This window comes from Rhinolophus sinicus, linkage group LG06 (genome assembly GCF_036562045.2).
Source record: "Rhinolophus sinicus isolate RSC01 linkage group LG06, ASM3656204v1, whole genome shotgun sequence".
Lineage (NCBI taxonomy): Eukaryota > Metazoa > Chordata > Mammalia > Chiroptera > Rhinolophidae > Rhinolophus > Rhinolophus sinicus.
In genome coordinates, this window is record NC_133756.1 from 122,251,878 (window position 1) to 122,273,724 (window position 21,847).

The 21,847-nt window shown below is 44.7% G+C and overlaps 3 protein-coding genes across 4 annotated transcripts; all 3 read right to left on the reverse strand.

The window, feature by feature from the left end:
* Positions 1–3,869: 3,869 nt before the first annotated feature.
* Positions 3,870–5,831, reverse strand: LOC109436959 (ubiquilin-3). The gene has a single exon (XM_019715840.2). It carries the CDS (start codon positions 5,829–5,831, stop codon positions 3,870–3,872), a length of 1,962 nt encoding a protein of 653 aa, XP_019571399.2.
* A 4,267-nt stretch (positions 5,832–10,098) lies between these two features.
* Positions 10,099–13,046, reverse strand: UBQLNL (ubiquilin like). The gene has a single exon (XM_019715805.2). It carries the CDS (start codon positions 12,789–12,791, stop codon positions 10,974–10,976), a length of 1,818 nt encoding a protein of 605 aa, XP_019571364.2. The 5' UTR covers positions 12,792–13,046; the 3' UTR covers positions 10,099–10,973.
* A 261-nt stretch (positions 13,047–13,307) lies between these two features.
* Positions 13,308–20,811, reverse strand: LOC109436926 (olfactomedin-4). 2 transcript variants are annotated; one of them, XM_074337135.1, is made up of 7 exons: positions 20,675–20,811; positions 19,423–19,485; positions 19,021–19,173; positions 17,682–17,906; positions 17,331–17,496; positions 16,770–16,929; positions 13,308–15,213 (listed from the first exon to the last, which is right to left on the reverse strand). In XM_074337135.1, exons 1-7 carry the CDS (start codon positions 20,741–20,743, stop codon positions 14,499–14,501), a joined length of 1,551 nt encoding a protein of 516 aa, XP_074193236.1. In that variant the 5' UTR covers positions 20,744–20,811; the 3' UTR covers positions 13,308–14,498. The 2 variants fall into 2 exon arrangements, with proteins under 2 accessions (XP_074193236.1, XP_074193237.1); XM_074337136.1 differs by lacking the exon at positions 19,423–19,485.
* Positions 20,812–21,847: the final 1,036 nt, after the last annotated feature.

Here is a 21,847-nt window from a genome sequence, read left to right on the forward strand (position 1 = left end):
CAAGCTATAAAACACTATGTACAATATGGCCACAGTTTTGTAAAATGTGTGAAAGGACACCATCATGGTATTAGTAGTACTATCTGGGTAATGGGATTATTGCTGGGTGTTTTTGTATTCTTATTTTACTTATCAACCTTAACTAGATAGTTTTTAAAATATTAAAACTTTGAAACTGAGAAAACAAGTCAAATTATGCTTTTAGAAAAGAGGTTTAAATGTTAGAAGAGTGGAGGCTTTGTGACTATCAAGGAGGCATATGTTTGCTGTATGAGAAACAATGAAAATTCTCTCTGAAATAAGAATTTGTAATGTAACTAGTGACAGCACAGTTTCACCACAGCAATATCCATTCTGGAAATATAATGGAAAAAAATTCATTCAAAATAACCAAAAAATATCTAATGTTTAACTAAAGCTAAATGTGTAAAAGTTATATAAAGAAACTACAGTTCTTTATAAACAAATGAAACTTGAATGGAAGCATTCCTTATTCTAAAAGAAAAGACCATCTCATACATTTCTCAATTTTCCTCTAATTTATAAATATAATGGGAAGCCAATCAAAATGACATTTGTCCTTTTCTGAAATTTTACATCTAATATAAAGGGTATTCAGAAAAATAAACAAAATTAGACAATGGGATTTTGCAAAGGCATAATGAGTAAAGCATTGATCTTTTTGTCATTAAATATTTCAAAGTTAAAATAATTAAAGAAGTATGGTGTTAGTGTATACACACACACACACACACACACACACACACACACATATATATATATATATATATATACACTCATATGTAGAATATGATAAAGAATGTATTTCAATCCAGTGAAGATATTTTCAAGAGTCAGGGGTGCAAAAATTACAATTAAATACCACAAATTCTGCCCCTTTCAAATGGGTGAAAATTAAAGCATTAACTTGATTTAGCATAGTAGCTAAGAGTGTAGGCTCCAGAAATAGATTGTCTAATTTCAAATCTTGGCTGTATTATGCAGAAGCTGTGTAAGTGTAAGCAGTGTACTTCCCCTCTCCTTAGCTTCGGTATTCCTCATCTGGAAAATAGGGATAATAATATGACTTGCATTAAAGAACTATTGTGTGCATTTAGGTGTAAAGAGCTTGGAACAGAGCCTGGCATATAGGAAAACCTCAAAAAGTGTTAACTTCTATAGTCCACCCACACAACCCTCTAGTATGGGGTTCTTCCAAGGCCCAAATTATTTGTCTTGGAGCACTGACAGTGTGAGAATCAGAGCTGGGACCACAAATGGGCCGTCTTGGGAGGCCTGCCCTTTCAGTAACATCAAGCCTGCAGGAATCTCCTCTTCCCCAAACCCCAACAGTCTTTATTTCCCCAAGCACAAGCTCTGGTAGAGCTATATCCCCTATTTGATTCATATCTACCTAGTCTCCTCAACCATTTTCTCCTTTAGTCATTCATTTCCTCACTCCTCATTTGATGGTGATTCAATCATTTACTGAGTGCTTTCCATGTGCTAGGCCCTATGTTAGCTGCTAGGTGGAGGACAGTGACTGTCCCTGACCCAGGAACCTCTTTCTCCTGGAAGTTCACCTGCTTCATCAGGGAGCTGGGCACAGGGATGAGTTCAGTCACTGATGAGGCTATAGCAAGGATCCTAAATGCCCCATCAACTGTAGGGGTCTCTCAAGAGGATATGGACAGAAGAGAGTCCTTTAAATGAACACTCCCCTCCCTAGCCAGGACTTTTAGGCCCACCTGCTGTCTGCCTTGGTGAGCTGACTTTCCTTCATATGAGCCTTCATTCTTCCCTTGCCCATATGAAAGACAAAAGCAGCAACATTTTTTCCTTTTTTTTTCTCTTCTCAGACCTACCTGGTCTTTCCAGGATGGAAATTAGAGATTGTATTCTACCCGTACATCTTCCCCAGTCAGAGGGAGCGCCAGAATTCTTGCTTTGCTAGTTACAGGAAGCAAAAAGACAAGAGTATCTCTTTGTTTCCCCTAGCATAGCAGCACCATAAACAACAATTCCTTTGATCTGGACAAGAACTATCCCACTGATGGGGAACAAAGTTAGAGGAATGGGGAGGTGGAGATGAGAAGGGAGTGTGAAATCTCATGCTTCTCCTAGAGGTTGAAACCTCAAACAGTGGGAGAAAGTTGTCCCCAAAAGCTGTTTTATCTCTAAGCCACTTACTGGTATCTAAAAGGTAAAGACAGGTTGGTCCAAGTATCCTGGGTTCCAGGGAGAGATTCTGTTTCCCCCAGTTCATGAAAGGACCCCCAATACTGAGTCTAGGATGTTTAAACACAAACCATGGCCACTTTTACCGTAGTGGTATCCTCTATCAAAGACACTTTTTTTTTCCTGACAGGAATATAGTATTAATGTTTTTTTTATCTTTACACTCCATTGTGTGGTAAAATTATAGCAGACTGTATTGAGTGCGTATGCTTACACACGTGGACATAGGGTGTGCTCATGAGAAGGTATATTTACCTGTGACTATGCATTGCATATTGGTGTATTTCTCCATAATATACATACCTGTGTGAGCCCACGGGCACATTTACGTGTATGTGGACTGGAAGTCATGGTTCACTTGCTTGATTTATGAATTGTAATACTTTTACCCTAGAAGTACGTGGGCAATGGGAAGCACCCGTGAGTGCAAACTAGAATTTAATCTGAGATGCCAAGAGCACTTCCTGTGTTTGGCATACATCAACCTCACTCAGTGCCTTTGTACATAATGACTCTTTCACTAGGGTACTCTTCCCTCCCCTCTCAAATCTTTATTTACTTCATTCTTACTTGTAATATTGTAGCTTGGAATGAATATCCAAGGCAGCCTTCCATGTCTCCCCAGACTCGATCAAACCCTTGTTATGCTATTTCATACGCTCTTCCTTTATCTTCATAGCATTTATCAGTTTGTAATTACATACAAGCACTCTTTACTCACAGTCTCAATGGTTCCTGCTACCAGATCATAATCTCATGAGGCTGCAGGATCATGTCTCTTTTACTCACATTGAACGCCTAATGCTGAATGCTGAGCACAGGGTAGGTACTCAATTTCTGAGCTAGGAGTTGCAAGAAAGACAAAATGCAGGACAAGCAGTTTGTGGCAATGAAAGCAACTCTGAATCTGGCTACTAGGGACAGTAACTTTGTAAACGGTGAGATTAGGGAATCTTAGAATTCAGCCTGAATCCTGCTCTTTGACTATCTACTCAGGGATAAGCATCGAATCCAGAAAATGAGAGCCACCTGTGGGATAGTCTTCAGTGGTAATAAAAAGAAGAAACTGTGCCCACTCTCACTTTTTAGCCAGGCTGCTGAACAGAGTACATGGTGGCAGCTCCTACAGGACAGAGAACCTGGGGACCTCTGGAGGCACATACAAGCTGCCTCAGCTCTCCTTCCTCTGTTCTCCATGCCTCTTAATCTTCTAACTTCAGACCTTTCACTTTCCTCTCAAGCCCTCCCATTCATGCACAGTCGCTCTTATCACCACCACCTCTTTTCCCATATGCTCCCTTTTCTCACAGCCAACAAAGAATCAGACTCAAGAAGCAACTGATACTGGAGATTGGATGTAATTGCATCTCAAGACAGGTATGTGCAGAGCTCAGACTGGTGTCCCACGTTGGTACAGTGGCAGGAGTAGTTGGGTCACTCACAGCACCCCCACCCTGTTTCTGTCTCTCATTCTTCCTCATTGACTCTGGAACAACATTGTCTCCACAGTAAAGGGCATAATAGTAAATTTGGTTCGTAGTGCGGCTGCATTCAAGAATAGGGGAGCTGGGCAATGGGATATCGGGGAAAGAACACAGAGGAAAAGATATGGTCTGAACAACTTGGGCCACCTATGACTGCCTCAGCCTCTCTGCTGCAGCATCCACATCACCCTCTGTGGCAATGAGGGCCTGGAGATTGGCTTCAGGGTTCAGAAAGCCCATGGCCCGCAGTCGTTCTAGCTGCACCCGGAAGTGTGTCTCGGGCTGCTGGGAATTGGCAGTAGCTAGGGCTTGCAGTATCTGGAGGAAGGGTGTGGAATGGAGGCCGGACTCCACAGAGCCCTGTGCTGGAGAAACCTCAGGAGCTGGGGCTGGGGGGAGATCCTCAGGCATAAGGGTGCCCTCTCTAGGCTCTGTACCTCCTGCCATATTTCCAAACCCTGCTAGGCAAGGCATGAACCAGAGTAGGAGATGGGGTGCTTCAGTAGCTAGGACCTGCAGACCCTGCTCAATCTGCAGTAGAGCACGCATGGCACGAGGGTTTGCCATGGCTGCCTGAAGGTGCAGCAGCACTGGCAGCTGCCGGTGCATCTCAGCATGCAACTGTGGGACCTGATTCATGCTGGCTGGCCTCAGAGGTCTTGGGTAAGCTAGTGGTGGCAGCCAGGCATGCTCAGAGATTCCAGGGGTAGCCACCATCGGGGCTGGTGGTGAAGAAACAAATGGGGTCCTGGCAGCACTTCCCAGCCCCGAGACAAGATCAGGCATGCTGGTGCTGTGACAAGTAGAGCCATTCCCTGTCATACTGTCTTGGCCTCCATTTTGTCTAGTACTATTCTCTGTGGGGTATTTCAGCAACCCTGGGCAGCAGGGTGTTCCTTTGATTGCTACTGATTCCTTGGGGAGCAGCTGGCCTGACTCAGGTTTCTGGGATGAGGGTGAAGGTGGAGGAACCTGGTTTCCTGGTGGCTGTGCTTCTTGACTTGGGCTGAGGGCGGTGGATGCAGTCCCCTGCAAGTAGGTTCTCAGGGACTGAGGGGTCTCATGTAATTGGAGACAGTCATAGAGCCCTATATTACCCAGAATGTTGGGAACCCTATTTCTAATTTCAGATACATCTTGCTCCCCAGGCTGCCTGCCTCGCCTGCCACCCGAACCTCCACATGTGGAAGCCCAGGGGTTGGGAAGAGGGTCACAATTCTCTGTCCTTGAAGGTTGGCTGCTGTTGGTGGTAGCATTAGCAGTAGTGGTAGCAGCAAAGGGATTGCCACCAAACTGCTCCTGAACTGCATTAAGCATTGGGTCCATAATATCTGTGTACATGGTCCGAAGCACATTGTAGCCACCTGGGATGCTCTCCAAGTTACTGAGTGCCCTGTCCTGGCTACGCATCATCTCCTGCATCATGGCAGGGTTGCGTAGAAACTCCAGTGTCTGCCTCATGATTTCAGGGTTGTTGAGAATATGTCCAATCTCAGGGTTGTGCTGGATCAGCTGCTGTATATGGGGGTTGTCAAGAACCAGCCGGCGCACTAGGCCTGTGTTGGACAGCAGACTTTGGATGAAGGGGTCATCAATGATCTGAGCCAAAAACTCAGGCACAGATGCATGCTGCCACATCAGTGAGCTTGGCTGGTCAGAGAAACTACCAGAGGTCAGGCCCAACCCACTGAGGCCTGTGAGGACACCTAAGTTAAAGGTGGGTGGCCCATCTGCTGGATTAATGGAGCTTGGCTGAGGGAGAACTCCAGGGCTTGGGTCTCGGGTTGGGATTGAAGCAGCTGGGCACTCAGTGCCCATGGTACGGCGCTGCATCTTGATGACCAGGTGAACAGTGAGGCCATCTCGTACTCCACACTGTGCCAATGAGTCAGGGTCTTTGAGGATTTTGCCAGCAAAGATTAGGACCAACTGATCAGGGTGAGCCTTGAAGCGCTGAGCTACCTCTTCCTTCAGCTGCTGGATGGTGCAAGTGTCTGTAACTGAGAAATCCTCTTTGTCTTTGGGCGTCTTCACTGTCACCTTGATGAGGTGGGGATCCTGGACTAATGCTGGGCTGCCCTGTGGCAGGGCCTCTCCACTTTTGGCCATGGTGGGCAGCAGGAGGCCCGGGTCTGTGGGGACACAGCTGGGAAATGGGAATGGGAGACCAAGATCATTCTTTTGGGCAATGGTAAAAGTAGGAAATGTGAACAGAAAGAGGGCCTGGAATCTCAAGGTGGGGGAACTGGAGGGCCACATGGAAAGAGCTGTGAGGTTCCTGGGACAGGATGCTTTAGAAGGATGAAGGATTTGAGAGATGTTGGGGTCAGGAAAGGGACACCCGTGGCCCTGGGAAAGAGGTCTACTGTTGATGAGTGAAGGGACAATGGCAGGAAGAAGGGCCCAGTTTAGGGAATACATACCAATCAGCTGTGACCCCGTTTTTCCTCTTATACAGGGCTCCAAACCACCCTCATCTTGCTGAACAGCCACCCCTGAAGCTTTCTGAGCTGGAACCCTCTCCATCAGTTCACCTCTGTGACCTCAGCGCTGACATCACCGTCTCATACAATGGATTCTTGAGATTTCTACAAGGTGCTCTGGGTCCCTGGGAACATCGTCTCTCCCAACCTTTAACTTTCCTACTTCCATTATCTCAATTGCATTTTTCATAATGAGGGACCTGGGATGACCCTTCTTCTTAGACCAAGAGTCCTCCTTCCACATACCCTGCTATGTGCTATGTGGAGATGCACTTGGATTAGACAATTAAGAAAGACTCCTTAATCTTTTGTGTCCCCATTAAGACAAATTCAGCTACTCTCCAGTCAACCCTCTTCTCCCTGGCATCTTATATTCCTGTCTTTTCTCTGATTCAACATTAGCCATGAATTCTTTATATATTTTCAAAGTATTGAATTTCTGATGGGCAAGAGATTAACTACTAAAGTATGAGAAAGGGGTCAAAGATGACATGAAATTTTTATTTTACTTTTTAAAAAAATCATTATTATCCCCAGAAGAGCTCAAAGAATGGATTGGCCATGTATTGAGATAAAACAAAAAACAGGAAATATAGTTGTTAAACAGAACATTAAGAGTTCAGTTTTACATATATCTGAGATGTCTATTTTATATCCAAACGGAAATGTAAAAAGGTAATTCAGTGTCATGAGTCTAGAGTTCATTCACATTGACAACGTATTTAGAATCATGAGATTAGTGAGTACAGGAAAAGGATAGAGGTAAAAAGACTGAGTCAGGGGCACTACAATATTTAGAAGTCTGGAAGATTAGATGAATTCAGCAAAGGATATTTAAAAGAATAAAGTCAAAAAAGCATAGAGAATGAGAAGAGCAGATGAAGTGTTTCAAAAGGAGAGATTACAAAATATGTCAAATGATGCTGGTAAGTAAGTATGATAAAGACTGAGAATTGATACTGGATTTGACAAGAGAGAATTGGAACCATGATGGGACCAGATTTGGAAGAATGGAAGGGACAGAAAACCTGAATGGAATGGGTTTAAAAGCAAATGAATTGGGAAAAAAGTGAATCCAACAAGAGTATTTTAAATGAGAAAAGAAGGATAGTAGCTGTATGAGAATGTGAGGATAAAATATTTTTGTTTTGTTTTTTTCTTAAGATGAGAATATTAAATCGTATTTTATTCTGATGGGAACAATTCAATAGGAAAAAATTGATATAGGAGAAAGATGAAATAATTGTAAGAGTAAATTACTGAGTAGATAGATTAGTGGAGAGCTTATTTAGGAGTATGGCCAGTTTATTCGATACAATAGGTTGGAAGACAGAGTGTACAGGTACAGATGCAAGTTAGTCGGTGGATTTAGTGGTGGACACTAGTGTAAGTCACTTTTGATCACTTTTGTCTTCTTGTTGGAATAAGCAAAACATCAGCTGTGGTTGAGAATAGAAAAGGAGATGGTGACCAGAGGGTAAAGGGGGAGTGAGGTGGTAGATGAGGGTAAAGGGGATCAAATATATGGTGATGGAAGGAGAACTGACTCTGGGTGGTGAACACACAATAGGATTTATAGATGATGTAATACAGAATTGTACACCTGAAATCTATGTAACTTTGCTAACAGTTGTCACTCCAATAAACTTTAATTAAAAAAAGAAAAGGAGATGATGGTAAAGGTTTGAGAAGAGCAGAAAGGGTATCAAATGATCTCAACGAATAAGGTAGTGAATTATCTAGGGCACTGGATCTCCAAGTGTGGTCCCCAGACCAACAGTATCAGCATCACCTGGAAACTTACAAATACAAACTCTGGGGATCCAATCTAGACCTACTGAGTGAGAAACTCTTGGAATAGAGCTCAGAAATCTGAGTTGTGACACTATGGGGACAGAGTCCCAGAGAGCAGTATCCAGGCTCTCGGCCTCACATGGAAAGGTGTTGGCTCTGGTAGTAGATGGCCATCAGCTGTAACCAGTTAGTCATTAGCCACTAATATAACTACCATGGCTACACTAGGGGGTTGGTTGGTTGGCAGAGAAGCGGATGTTGGATTGCGGCTCCTGCTTTCTGTGTCTCCAACCCAGCCAAAAGCGAAAATATAGTGGTATGACTTCCCTATCTATGGCTCCGTTGGTGTTCCTTTTTGGCTTCATCATATCCTGCGTTTTTGTTTGGAGAGCGGGAGCGGAGACCCCACATGAGAGACACTCTCCAGGTGATTCTGATGCAGATTCCGGTGAGAATTATTGGAGTAGGAAAATGTAGTAAGATTACTACCAGACCAGTTAAGGCCGTTGGTAATTAATTTAGGCAGGACTAGTCAGCACAGTTCTCTGCTTTTCTCTGCTTACTCAGAGACTGGGCAGAGTTGGATATGCCATGGTGAGTTTGCTAGGTATTATGCCAGAATGATTATACTGATAGATCATAGATCATAGTGTTGAAACTAGAGAATAGTGGTCAGGAAGCAAAAGAAGTTTCAAGGAGAACACCAACCCCACTTCTAAGTCCACAGGGAATGAAAGAAGCAGCCAGCATAGCTGGAGAAGCAGTATCCTCAGTGGACAGCCAGATTTCAGTTATAGAAGAAAGGTGAGGGCACATTTTGAAAGCTGTGGATATAAGGGTTTTGCTGTTGCTAAACCGTGAGTTCTAAATGGTACAGTGGAAAGGTTTGGAGAATTGATGATGAGTGGAACACTGAGTCAGATGAGAGATTTTCAAGCATATTGGGATAAGAATTAGAAAGGTAACCTGGAGAGCTTGGGCTTTTTATGTAAACTGAGGCAATCAAGATCTAAGGCTTAATTGGATTAATAGATATGTCTTACTGGGGAGGGAAAAAATCAGTTTTAGCTGTAATTTCTTTCTTGTGATGTACCTTTTTGGTAGATTGTCGTGGTGAAGTGGGCGTCTTTGGCAGTATGTTTGCAAGACACAGTCAGAGTTCTATGGATCTGTCCTTTGCTCTTGCCAAGAGTGAAGGTTTTGTCAAGGCTGGAGGATGGGTGGTCTGTGAGGGGCACGCACTACTCTGTGGATCCCCTTTGCAGTCCAGAATCTGAACACTTCTCACCACCTCCTCTGCTGCCACCCTACTCTCAGACACTACCATCTCCTACCTGCTCTATCACAAAAACACCAATTAGTATTACTGCTTCCAACATTTTCCTTTACCACAGAATTCCCCGCTCAGAAGCCAGACTGATAAATTGAATCACTCCATTCCTTTGCTCAAAATCTAGCAGTGATTTTCATAGTAAAATCCAAAGTACTTAAAAGACCTACAAAGTTTCTGCATGATTCCTCTGATGTCCTCTTTTGCCCCCATTTTTTTGTTCACTCAACTCCAGCTACATCATCTCCTTGCTATACTTCAGTTACAAAAATACTCCTACCTCAGGGCTTTTACTTTTTTTATTCAGCCCTCTCTGCCTGGAACATAATTCTCCCAAGGAATTGCATGTTCACCTCTCCTAATTCCTTCTAATTTCTGCTCAACTGCCACCTTTTCAGAGAGGCCTTTTCTGACTATTCCCTATTTAGAACAGCTTAACCTGCTTCATTTTTCTTCATAGCGCGTATCAGCACCTAACATGTCTATAAGTTAAATACTGTTTGTATCCCCACACAAAAAAAGTAAACTACAGAAATAGTCTTTGTTTTATCACTACTATTTATTCAATGTCTAAATATTTGACTTCTTAAATTATGGCAAGAGCTTATTAAATTATTTAATAATTGAGTAATTGAACCACAATTTAAATTTTCATACCAATCGGCTGAAATACTCTTGGTGAGGCAGGAAGAGGAGGAAGGTGACATTGGCTAACTGTAGAAAACATAAGCTATACACATTAGCTATGCTGAAGAATGATATTGTTGAAAGATGTGCCCCACAGATGCCTGGTTTTTTTGTGCATGGAATATGGATGAGGGTGGCAGCAACTGTATTTCTCTGTGCTAGGAGAGAATAGTAACAGTCCAGCAAAGCCCTATGATTGTAAACATGGCAATTAGTAGAAGACTCCTATGAGGACATATATCAAGACCTGACTTAAATGTGGATTTTTTCCTACTCTGGCCCACCAGGTTTTTCTTCTTCCAGTTTCAAACTTGGAACAATTTGGATTTGAGAAATCAAAGAAGTCTTTATGACTAAGTATCTGAGTCTATGTGTAGGGTTTTTCCCTTTTGAATGCTTTGTCTTCCTTACATGTGGGTCTGTTTATGTACCCTATGTGTGTGCGTATATATGTGTATACACAGGGGTGTGTATATCTGTCCTGTTTATTGACTTTATGTGCCTATATATGGGAATCTTCAGCTGTGTGAACTTGTATATGTGTATATACATATGCATGTTCTTTGGTATGTGAGTGTGGCATGATGTCTGTGCTTGTGGTCTATGTGTGCAATGATGACTCTCTGTATTAACATATGCATGTGATATGTGTGTGTGTGTGTGTGTACCTGCTCATGTATGTAGGTAGATGAGACAGGGATATCACACACAGATAGTTGCCTCTTTTCGCAAAAGAAACAAAGCCAAACCTCAGATGGGAGCAAGTGGGTGTAGCCATTTTATTGACAGGTCTTCCAGCCTCAGACAGTGGTCTATTATTCAGTAGAGAAAGCATTGGTTGGTTTCTCCTGCTCCAAGACTTCTCCTGGCTGGAAGCATCAGAAGAGGAGGAAAAAGCAGAAGAGGTGGTCAAGTGGGTCAGCATGCAGGTAACAAGCAAATAGGCAGGCATGGTTGTTAGAACCCCTGGAATCTCTTGAGCTTGCGAATAGCAGCGCTGGTGTCCCCCGCAGTGGCAATGAGCGCCTGCAGATTGGCGTGATGGTTTTCAAATCCCATGGCCTGAAGAGTCTCCATTTGCTTGCTGAAACGACTCTCAGGGGCTTGCGGAATGTGGGAAGGATCTCTAGCTAGGGATTGTAGCTTCTGCAGAAGTGCTCCAGATTTGTGGCTGCACACGGGCCCTTTGGTCTCAGCCATATCTGGCACATCCCATTCCCAGGGCTCTGTGTCAGGGTTGCTGCAGCTGGGGGCAGGAAGCCAGCCCAGGCCCCAGAGGTAAGGTGCAACCCAAGGCAGAAGAACGGGAGCCTCAGTGGCCAGCTGCTGCACACCCTCCTCAATATTCAGCATTACTTGCAAGGCCTTAGGGTTGGCTAGGGCTATAAGCATGTCAGAAAGCTGTGTCTGCTGCAGGAAGGTGGGCAGCTGCTGCCTCCACTGTTCACTCAGCTGGGATATACTCATGAACGACATCATCTGGGCTGCCAGGCAGGAGTTGTTCAAAAGCAATTGCATCATGCTTCCTGTGATCTGAGAGCTGGTCTGCTCATCCTCTAACCTCTGGTCAGAGCTATCTAGAGAGAAGGTGGCATCTTTGCCTTCTTCCTGGGGCTGCTGGGTGATCTCTATGTTAGGTAAGGCAGGTACCCCAGCTGGCTGCTGAATGGTACAGGTATGACTCTGGCCCTTGCTGGAATTAGCAGCAGTATTGGCCCTAGAAGTATGATACACCTTGTTGGGAGTTGCACTGTCTGAGGTCATTGAAGATAAACCACAAGAACTAATACAGATGACTTGAGTTTTAAGGAGCTGGTCCCACTTTTCCTGGGGTGAGGGTGGAGATGGGGGTGAGGACTGGACATGTTCCAGTGCTTGTCCTCTCAGGAGAGCTGTGAAAATGTTGTCCCTAAAGGAATCTTGGGAGCTGTTCAGCATTTGGTCATTGGAATCAGCATGGCTCTGACCCAAGGCATTGGACCCACCTGGCATTGTCTCTCCGTCCAGCTGTGATGGTGTGTTCAGTGAATGCTCAAGATTCTGTGCAGATTGCTGGATCTGCATGATCTCTTGAATCAAGGCAAGGTTCCTGGCCAGCTCCAGCATCTGCCGTAGGGTCTCAGAATTGTTAAGGATGTGTGAGACTTCTGGGTTCTGCTGCATCAATTGCTGCATGTCTGGGTGCTCTGAGATGAGCTGTATCATGAGATCTGTGTTGGACAGAAGCTGCTGGATGCTAGGATTCTCCACCTCCTGTGCTGCATGCTCTGGACTTCCCACTTCGAGGTGCTGGGTATGCACCTGAGATGCGTCAGGCTCTACAGACAGAGCTGATTCCACTGGGGTGTGACTCACACTAGCAGGTTGGTATACCCCACTGCTGTTTCCTCTGGTGTTTCTGTCCTGGTAGCAGGGCTCATTGGTCACAAGTTTCTGGGAGGAATGGGCCAGGGATCTGGATCCTTGTTTAGATTTGATGACCAAGTGGATGGTGTGGCCATCTAGGATGCCCCACTGACTCAGTATGTCATGGTCTTTGAGAAGACGGCCCATGAAAACCAGTACTAATTGGTCCATTTGGCATTTAAAGTGAGCCGATAGCTTCTCCTTAAACTGCCTTACCGAGGTATCTTCAGTTATCATAAAGTCTTTCTGCTTGCCTGGTGTCTTCACTATCACTCGAATGACACTCAGAGAGATGTTCTTGTCTGCAGGCAGACCTGAAGGACGCCCAGCCGGAGCCATTCTGGGTGTTTGAGAGAAGATATGTGGCATGGACCTTAGTGGGTAGGCAGATGGGGAGCAGATAAAAGCGGGGCCAGGAAGGATGAGGGCAGACAGATTGTTCCACTGGGCCCTGTCTCAGGTGTTATATTCTCAGGCCACAGGCTAGCTTCCTTTTTGCCCAAAAAAGGATGAGTGACCAGGCTGGGGCCAGGTATTTTGCAATGTTCTACCCCCACCCCAGTTCTCCAGATGTGGCCAGCTGAAGCCTGTCGTAGCTACTGATTCACAGTTGATGCAAGGTGAGCTAAGTGGAAATGACTCCTCCCAGGGCTGCCCCTCCCCCTGCCCCACCCATCAGGAACATAACCTCTTCAGAAAAGGGATATTGTGATGTTAATCTGGCCTCACAGTCCCTGCCAGGACTAGCTGGAAAAGGAAACCATATTTGTCCAGATCTCCATGAATGAAATAAAATAAGATAATTTTCGAAAAAACTGAGGACAACGTTCTTAAAATGGAACTATTAAAAAAAGAAAAAAAAAACCAGATTGTTTGTGTGGGATGTGTATTTCTCTGGTGATAAGTTTGGGCTCCTTATAGGAATGTTAAGCTTGCTGTATGAAAAGTTAGGTCTATTGAAGTCATAGATAAAACCACATACCTGTGGGTAAGAATGGAATCTCTCCCATAGGAAGGAGCTTATTAGTTTTAGTGACTTCCAGTTCCATGTAACACGATTTGGAGGATGGTACTTGATTTTTATCTGGGTAGCAGATTAATTTTCTGTTAGTGAATAGGCTTAAATGATATTTATATCTATGTTGATGTTTGGGTGTGGATGGAAATATTGTATATGTAAGAATGAGAAGGCATACGTCTGATTGGATATATATTTGTGAATGCATATGTGAAAGTGTAGACATGAGACAGTGTGTGTGAAGTATTCTGGTTTCTGTGTGACTGTGAAGACTTCAGGGTCTGAAACTTTGAATGTTCTACCTGCCTGGAGGGGAGGTGTACCACGCAGAAAGGTAAGGGTCAAGCAGAGAGTCCAGGCCTATATGTTCTAAGTGTGTTGAAGATGAGCAAAGAAATTACAGATAGCTGGCTAGGAGACTTCTTGCTATTACACCAAAGGATTCTGTATTGAGAATGTCTGGACCTCCAGCCCAATCCACATCAGACCACATCAAGCTCAGCCATCAGTTGCTCACTTCTTAGAGTAGGACTCAGACCTAAGCCCCTCTCTCAATTGCATTCAAAATTGAGATTAATTCAGGACAATGAAACATTGACTTTCACACCAAGACACTGCCTCTTTTTTCCCGTTACCACACAGGAGGTTGGGGATAAAAAAGGGAACTTGCACATCCCACTCTAATAACAACTCCCCTGGGTCTTCTGCACCAGAACCAGAGGCTCTCAACCTGAGACTTAAACAATTCCAAAGCTAGCTCACAGAGTCCTCAAAACACAGAATATGAGATCTGTTCTTAAAATGATACATCCGGCTCCTACAATTTGGAATCTGGTAAAGAAAGAGGAACATTTTCCATCTCATATTTTGTTTCCCAATCAAATCCACCTAGACCATTCTTAAAGAGAACTTTAATGTGCTGATTGAGATAGCGTATAAAGAACTAACTAGATATATAATCAATGCCACTAATCATTAGGGCTGATGGCCATTGGGGGAGTGGTCCACTTGGGGGTGAAGAGGAGAACATGCTTCTACCAGTGCTCTGCCCTGGAGTCTCAGGTCCTAGAGGCCTTGTTGCGTTTGACAGCTTTTGGTGGAGCCGGAGTGCCTGAGGGTCTTTTGGCTGGTGGCCTGCTCTTCAGTGTCACGAAGCTGAGGTCATAATTGACCAGGTAGCCATCATTGTAGACATACAGCTTGTGATCTAAGGGGCAGTAGTTGATGCCCTGTAGTGTTTCCAGCATCTTATCCAGCAGGATGCTCAGCTGGAACTCCTGCCCAGTGGTGGTATCAAAGGCATAGAAGATCTCCTCTTGGCGGGTGCTCAGTGAGCGTAAGGCGTACAGCACCCCACAGGCCATGAACGCCCCTGACAGAGCTGGCTTGTACTGGCTGGTGCGCCAGGTTTTCTCCACTTCTAAGGTGCTGGCATTGAGGAGACTCACAACCAGGTTTCCCTTGCTCTCTTCAGTGGCATAGAGAACCCACAGCCCCTTCTCATCACCGGCAAAGTCTAAGTCTTTCCAGGGCACACCAGCATAGGAGAAGCGGTTGTTGTAGGTGGCACCAGGCAATGGGCGCCGCAGAACCAGGCTGTTGGAGGAGAGGTCCACCTTGGCCATTTCACCTGTGCCGTAGTAGTTAAAGTACATGAAGTTCTTGTACACAGTATTGCCACTGCCATCACCATAGCCTATCTTCCACTGCTCGTAGTTCTTCAGCAGTACCAGGTCGTCATAGGATTTGTGCAGCCGGTAGTAGTCAAAGTACCTAGGCCAAGTCCCACACCGAATTATCAGCAAGAAGCAAGAAGGAGGGTAACAAAATTGCTATTAAAAATGGACACGCTCGTGTTCTATTTCATAGCGGGGGCTTTGGAATCAAACAGAATGGATTTTTAATTGTTTTGGGTTTTTTTTACTTACAATAGCCTATGATAGAATAAATAATTGTTTTTTAAAAAAGTAACAATAGTAATAACATCAACTGCCACAATGCCTAATAGGCATTGTGCATGCACTGTCTCATTTAATTATAATAAAAGCACTGTCAGATAGGCTTTATCCCCACAGATTAGGAGACTGGGTCACAGAACGGTTAAGTAATTGGCGAAAGGTCAATCGGCTCATAAGTAAATTCCTAAAAGGAAAAACAAAAGAATCTACCTCCTTGATTGTCCGGACTGACCAAGATAATGCAAATAAAATAATTCCTAGAGTAGTCATCTCAAAGTAAGCAATCAGCAAATGGTAGCTATTATTTTTTTCTTCTTCTTTATGGATAATCTTCTGTGCCTAGACTTCACTGCCTTGCACCTGACCTTGAGACAGAGGTACCCTGTAGCAGGACATAGTTATGAAGCTGGATTCAGGGAGATTTATGCTCAGAAGTTCACTTTGGAAAGTCCCTTAAATCATTCCTGACTTAAGAGTATTTCCATCTGTTAATATTGGGTAGTATGCCCTGCCTTACCCACAGAGATTTTGAGAGGATTTAAAAAACAGAAGCATGTAAACATGTTTCGCGTGCTACAAAATGTCTATAAGAATTGGGGAGCATTATTATCAGTAAAAAGCTCATCTTTCTAAGATGAGCTTCAACTGGGGTTCTTCAATGACTGGTTCAACCCACATTTATCCTTCTCTCCCATGACCTACTACTCAGTTGGTTCTGTATCACACTTCTCTATGTACTGACTTCAAACTCCCTGCCTTCCTAGCCAGACTGCCAGTTTATTGAAGGGCTAACTCACCTACTCATTGACTCATTTAGCTGTTCTTTCCTCTAACAAATATTTATCTGCACCTACTATGTAATCTTACATGATAGTCTCATATATTTAATTACTCTCATTTTATATCTAGCTAAGAATACATCTGAGATGTTAATTCATTTCTCCAAGGTCACTTAGCTTAAGTGGCAGTACTGAGATTCATACACAGGGCTGTTTGACTCCAAGACTCAAGCTTTGTCAAGTTCATCCTCTGAACTTCTTCTAAGCAGAAGATAGGATTCTGAGGCCCAGATGTATAAGAGTTTGTTCTTGAGATAAAATCAGGTTAGGAATAGAACCAGCTCTGGATTACAAGGGGATTAGAAATTTCAGACAGTGAATTTGTGAAGGGAGCTCAGGGCAGTCTGGTCCATCTTTAACCCATGAGAGGAGCACCAGGAGGTAATCTGTCAGGCCTAGGCTAAGTTTGCCCAGGAGCACACCTGAAATAGAAGAAGCAGGGATGGGGCCACAAAGAAACCTATTAGGGCAGGGTAGGAAACATTTGGAATGAACCTGGTTCATTCCAGAAGAGAAATCCTCCTGTACTCACCTGCCATCTGCACGCAGAGGGGCCACCCAGTAGAGGGAAGAGGCTGGACTGGGGGCCGAGTCTCGGCCCCAGGCACCCGCCTTATAAGAGAAGCCTCTCCAATTAAGCTGCACCACGAGAGGTCTGCTGACTTTCTGGAGGCCTCCATGGGCACAAGAACCTAGAGAAGAGAGCAGGCAAGGTATCAGCTAGGCGTGAAGCACATGACCCTCCGGGAGGAGAATATGAAAGTATAATAACCATGTGTGCATTTGAGTGTATGTTCATGCACCTGGGTGCATATATAAATGTATAAGGAGGTATAATTGTGTATGAATAAAGGTTAGTGTTTATGTCTGATTATGGGTGTATTTACATGTGTGTGTATGTGGATATGCCCATGTGTGAGAATGTGTCAATCTTGGTCTGCATCCCTTACTGATAACGAAACAAGGAAATGGAAGATTTATTCTACATCAAGATTTCAACTGCCCACCCCTCAGTATATCACAGGTAGCCCTGCATGTCCAACCCTGTCCTTGGGGAGATGATATCTTGGGAAGATCTCATCTGAGACCTCACCTGGGGACAGGGGTGGGTCAGGATGTATGGAGGTCTCTTCTTGCTCCTTCTCCCTCTCACACTCATGTAGCCGGCTTTCCAGGACATCTACCTCCTGGCGGAGAGCACGGAAGCTGCGCTGGTCAGAGTCAGCCAGAAGCTTGAGTGTGAGGCTAGCATTAGCCACCTGTAGAAATGAGAGACCAGGAATGTAGTTCACTGACTGTTGTTAAGAACCAAACTCAAGCTCCCATGTTTCTCAGCACAGGATCTTCTTCCTCAGAAAGAAGTGATTTTGGAAACTGTCAAATTTGAATTAGATAAGACAGGAGGATATGAAGGGAAGAGAGATTCTTTAATCCATCCACATACCTGGCTCTGGAGTTCATGGAGGAGGTCCCTGACCCCACTAAGTCTTCCCTTAGTCTTAAGCTGGGCCACCAACTCCTGTGCTCCCTCCAGCTCCAGGCGCAGCAGGTCGAAAGCTGGGAACTCATAGGAGGAAGCCAGGAAAGTAGGATTTCTGGACTTCAGGGCACTGTTCATTTCCAGGATCTGGTTCTCCTGATCTTCAATGGCGCTTGCATACTCACTGACCTGGGCATGGGGGTATGGTCAGACAGTTTCCCCAAACCACAACACCTATGGCTCTTCCCATGCATTCACATCCCCCAACAGTGCCACATAGCCTGCAAAATTCTCTCATATCTGCCACCTTACTTGCTTCCATGAACAGCTCTTGAGGGGAGCATTAGTGTTATCCCTATTTCAAAGTGGAGGACACTAGTACCCTTTTCACTGCATGAAAAATAATAACTCTTTCCCCTGCATCATCCAGATTCTATCTTTCCTTTTCTGGTTAAAGCCACACACTCTCCAAACTAGTTTAGTGAGTATGTAAATGGACAGACTTCCAGCTTCCAGTCTGGCACCATCCCATCAACCTTCCCCAGGAGCTCCACTAGTAACCATTACAAAAAGCAAGTGCCCACATCACACTGCTGATGCAACATTTCTATTCACTCATCCTTACTTACAACATCAATTCCGAGCTCACCAGCTTGGCCTACAAATCTCTCCATATATTGCCTCCATTTTAACTCTTCCTCAAACTCTTTCCTGCCTGCTTTGCACCGGTCATCCCACTTCCAAGCCTTTTCATGTTCTATATCCTCTTCCCATTTCCCAGTGGATCCATATTCATTTATTCATTCACCCATTAGGGGCGGCCAGATGGCTCAATTGGTTAGAGTGTGACCTCTGAACAGCAAGGTTGCCTGTTCAATTCCTGCATGGGACGGTGGGCTGCACCCCCTGCCACTAAATGTTGAAAATGGTGACTGGACTTGGAGCTGAGCTGTGCTCTCCACAATTAGATTGAAGGACAACGATTTGGAGCTGATGGGCCCTGGAGAAATGCACTGTTCCCCAATATTCCCCAATAAAATAAAATAAAAATTAATTCACCCATTAATGTAGGAAGTATTGCCTACATAAGCATCTCTGTATTGTTACTATCTCTGGAGATCCCAAAACAGTACCTAATTTTCCCTTCATACTAAAGAATCACCTCAAAGAAGAGGGCTAGACTTCCTTCAGCTTCTTCTCTACTACCAGGGCTCATTCCCGAGCTGGGTCTGGGAGAGGCTGTACCTGTGCTCCTCCCGCCCCAGCCCCAGCCCCAGCCCCAGCCGCCAACTCCAGCACTCACCCTGGACAGCTCCTGCTCATACTTGTCCATAAGCTCCAGGGCTGTACTCTGTAGCTGTTCCAGCTGCTGTAGGTAGATGGCGTTGTTGGGCAGGTAAACCACACAATGGCATGTGCCATCTTTATCCATGGAGCCTGGCACACCTCTTATAAGCTGCAAAAGCATGGTTACAGGCACATTAAGCATATATGTTGGGGCACAAAGTGCTGTTTAGCAACATGAGGCTGGAGAAGAGTCTGACCCTGCTCTGGTGTGCCCGAGAACAGCTGTCTGCACAGGAGGTTGTTCATGACTGCCTGGGCTTCCTTCTGCCATGGGTTTGAGAGACCTTTTCCTTGACTTCCCAGAATTGAAGCCACAGTCCCCTTCCCGCTCTTACTGGTAGGACCACCCTCACCCTACCTCATGTATTGGCTCGATCTGGCTGCCATTCATATAGCTGGAAGCAGACTTTTCCTTGATGCTCTGGGGGAGAGAGGAAAGGTGCTAAGAGAAGTACAAAGGACCAGCTCAGGGGCTGTGGTTCTCTGCAGTACCCCCACCACAGAGATTTAATATATTCCCACTTTGTCTTGAAGACAGCAGGAACGGAGAGTTTCAAATCGTCAAAGAAAGAAAATTAATATGAACTGCACCATGGGGCACCGTTCTGGACTCATATACGGCATTCACAAGAATGTGACAAGGTAGGACTTGTAATCCACATCTTATAATTGAAAAAACAGAGTTTCTGAGAATTTAAAAAAATATTTCACTAGGTCACATGATTAATAAGTGAGCAAGCTGCAAGCTGCCTGCAGGTCTCATGTTTGTACTAGATCTTTTGCTTTTATTCCTAAGGGAGCAGCAGAGCTCCGAGTTATGTTGGGGTGGGTATGCAATGCAGGCCACCAGAGTGAAAGTGGGAGGCAGCTGCCTTGCTCAGCTAAATAGAATAAGGGGAGAAAGGTTCTAAGGGTAAAAGATGCATAATTTGGGGTTTTCTCCCCTTTACTTATCATCTTACTTATAAACCCACTGATTCTAGAGCCAGAATGTCTGAGTTCTACTTCTGACTCAGTGAAAATAGGCAAATTACTTAATCTCTCTGTCCCAGTGTCCTTGTGTGTAAATGAGAATACTTGTGTTTTATTTTAAGAATTATACATATATGTAGAGACTCTTACTAGCTTATGGTTATTATCATTGGTTATTGAGACTCTCATCAGCCCATTAGTTATTATGATCCCCTATGTCCATCTCTCCACTCCCACTTGGAGCTGGATGAGCCAGTACTGAATCCAAGACTACTTCCCAAGTTGTTGATTAGGACTGCGGCACCAGCTGGAGTTTCTTTACAGAATCTTCAAGAAGTTAGATGTGGCCCTGCCCTTCTCTGAATAGCCCCACACATAGCTTCTGTGGCCCTGGTAGTTAATCTGGCTGTGTCTTCAGCCTGCAACTCCAGCCCAATAGTTTAGCTGCGGGGGATAATGAAGCAGAGGTCATCAGAGCAGGCAGAGTACCCCACCCTCCTTCCATGTGTCCCTCTCCACCTTCACTCTCTCCCAGAGCCTGGGGGTTCTTGAAAAGGATCAGAGCAGTGAGGGAAGCCAGCCAAAAGTACAGAACCATCTCCCTCCCTGCTTGTGACCCCTCCACCCTCCGCCTGTACCTGAGGCTGTCCTGGAAGTACAAGAGGCAGCAGCAGTAGAGTGGTCAGGAGGGTTGGGATGGGTTGCATCTTGCATCAGCTGTAGGATGGACTGAAACCTCTGAGTTCCCTCATGTTTTATCTCTGGTCCAAGTGAAGGAGGGAAGGAAATTCAACCCTACCTGCTCCATCTGAAGGACAGAAGCCATTAACTTAACCACTCACCTTTGGATAAGGGCCAAGGTGTAGATCTGGGGGTGGGGAGGGTTGCTTCAGCAACTCTACTGGCCTACTTTGTTATGTGCCCTGCCTCACCCCTAGAAATGTGTTTCCTCCACTGTTCTGGGTTCTCTAAACATTTCCAACCCACCCATTACTCTAATGTAGACCCCAATTCAAGCTTTTGATGCTAGTAGCCTCCACTGTCGGTCCTTCAGGAAAGCTCCCTCGCAATATCTTCTAACCAGCCATAGGAGCCTGTTGAACCTCCAGTGCTCTGGGCTTTTGAATGGGGTATCCCTACAGAAAAGGAAGAGTCCGGGTCCTGAGTCTTGGACAAGGAGTCATAGCTCAGTGTCCCTAGTGTTAGCCACACTAAATTACTCTGTCCTTTTCTGCTATGTCTCTTGAGTACGTCTCAAGCAGTGGCGAGTCTCACACCCACCCAAGGAAAATGTCAAATCTCCTGGGAAGCGTGTGTTGCCCCCCCACCCCATTTTCCCACAGAGGAATTTGGTGTCTGTAGCTCTGAGATCTGTATCCTTTATTACTTCCCTACTTCTCACTGTGTCCCCCACTTCAGCTATTATGGGCACTTAGCATAAGACCCTCTGCTTACTCATCACATCCTATAGAGTCCTTTGCCTAGCACATAATATTAGGTTGGTGCAAAAGTAATTGCAGTTTTTGCAATTATTAACCTTTTAAACCAGAATTACTTTTGCACCAACCTAATACCTAGTATAGAAAGGCATTTGATGGATCAAAGACTTAAGCATAAGACCTGACACAATAAACTGCATAGAAGAAAACATAGGTACTAAACTTATGGACCTTGGGTTCAAAGAGCATTTTATGAATTTGACTCCAAAGGCAATGGAAGTAAAAGCTAAAATAAACGAAAGGGACTGTATGAAACTTAAAAGCTTCTGCACAGCAAAAGAAACCATCGACAAAATAAAGAGGCCAACAGCT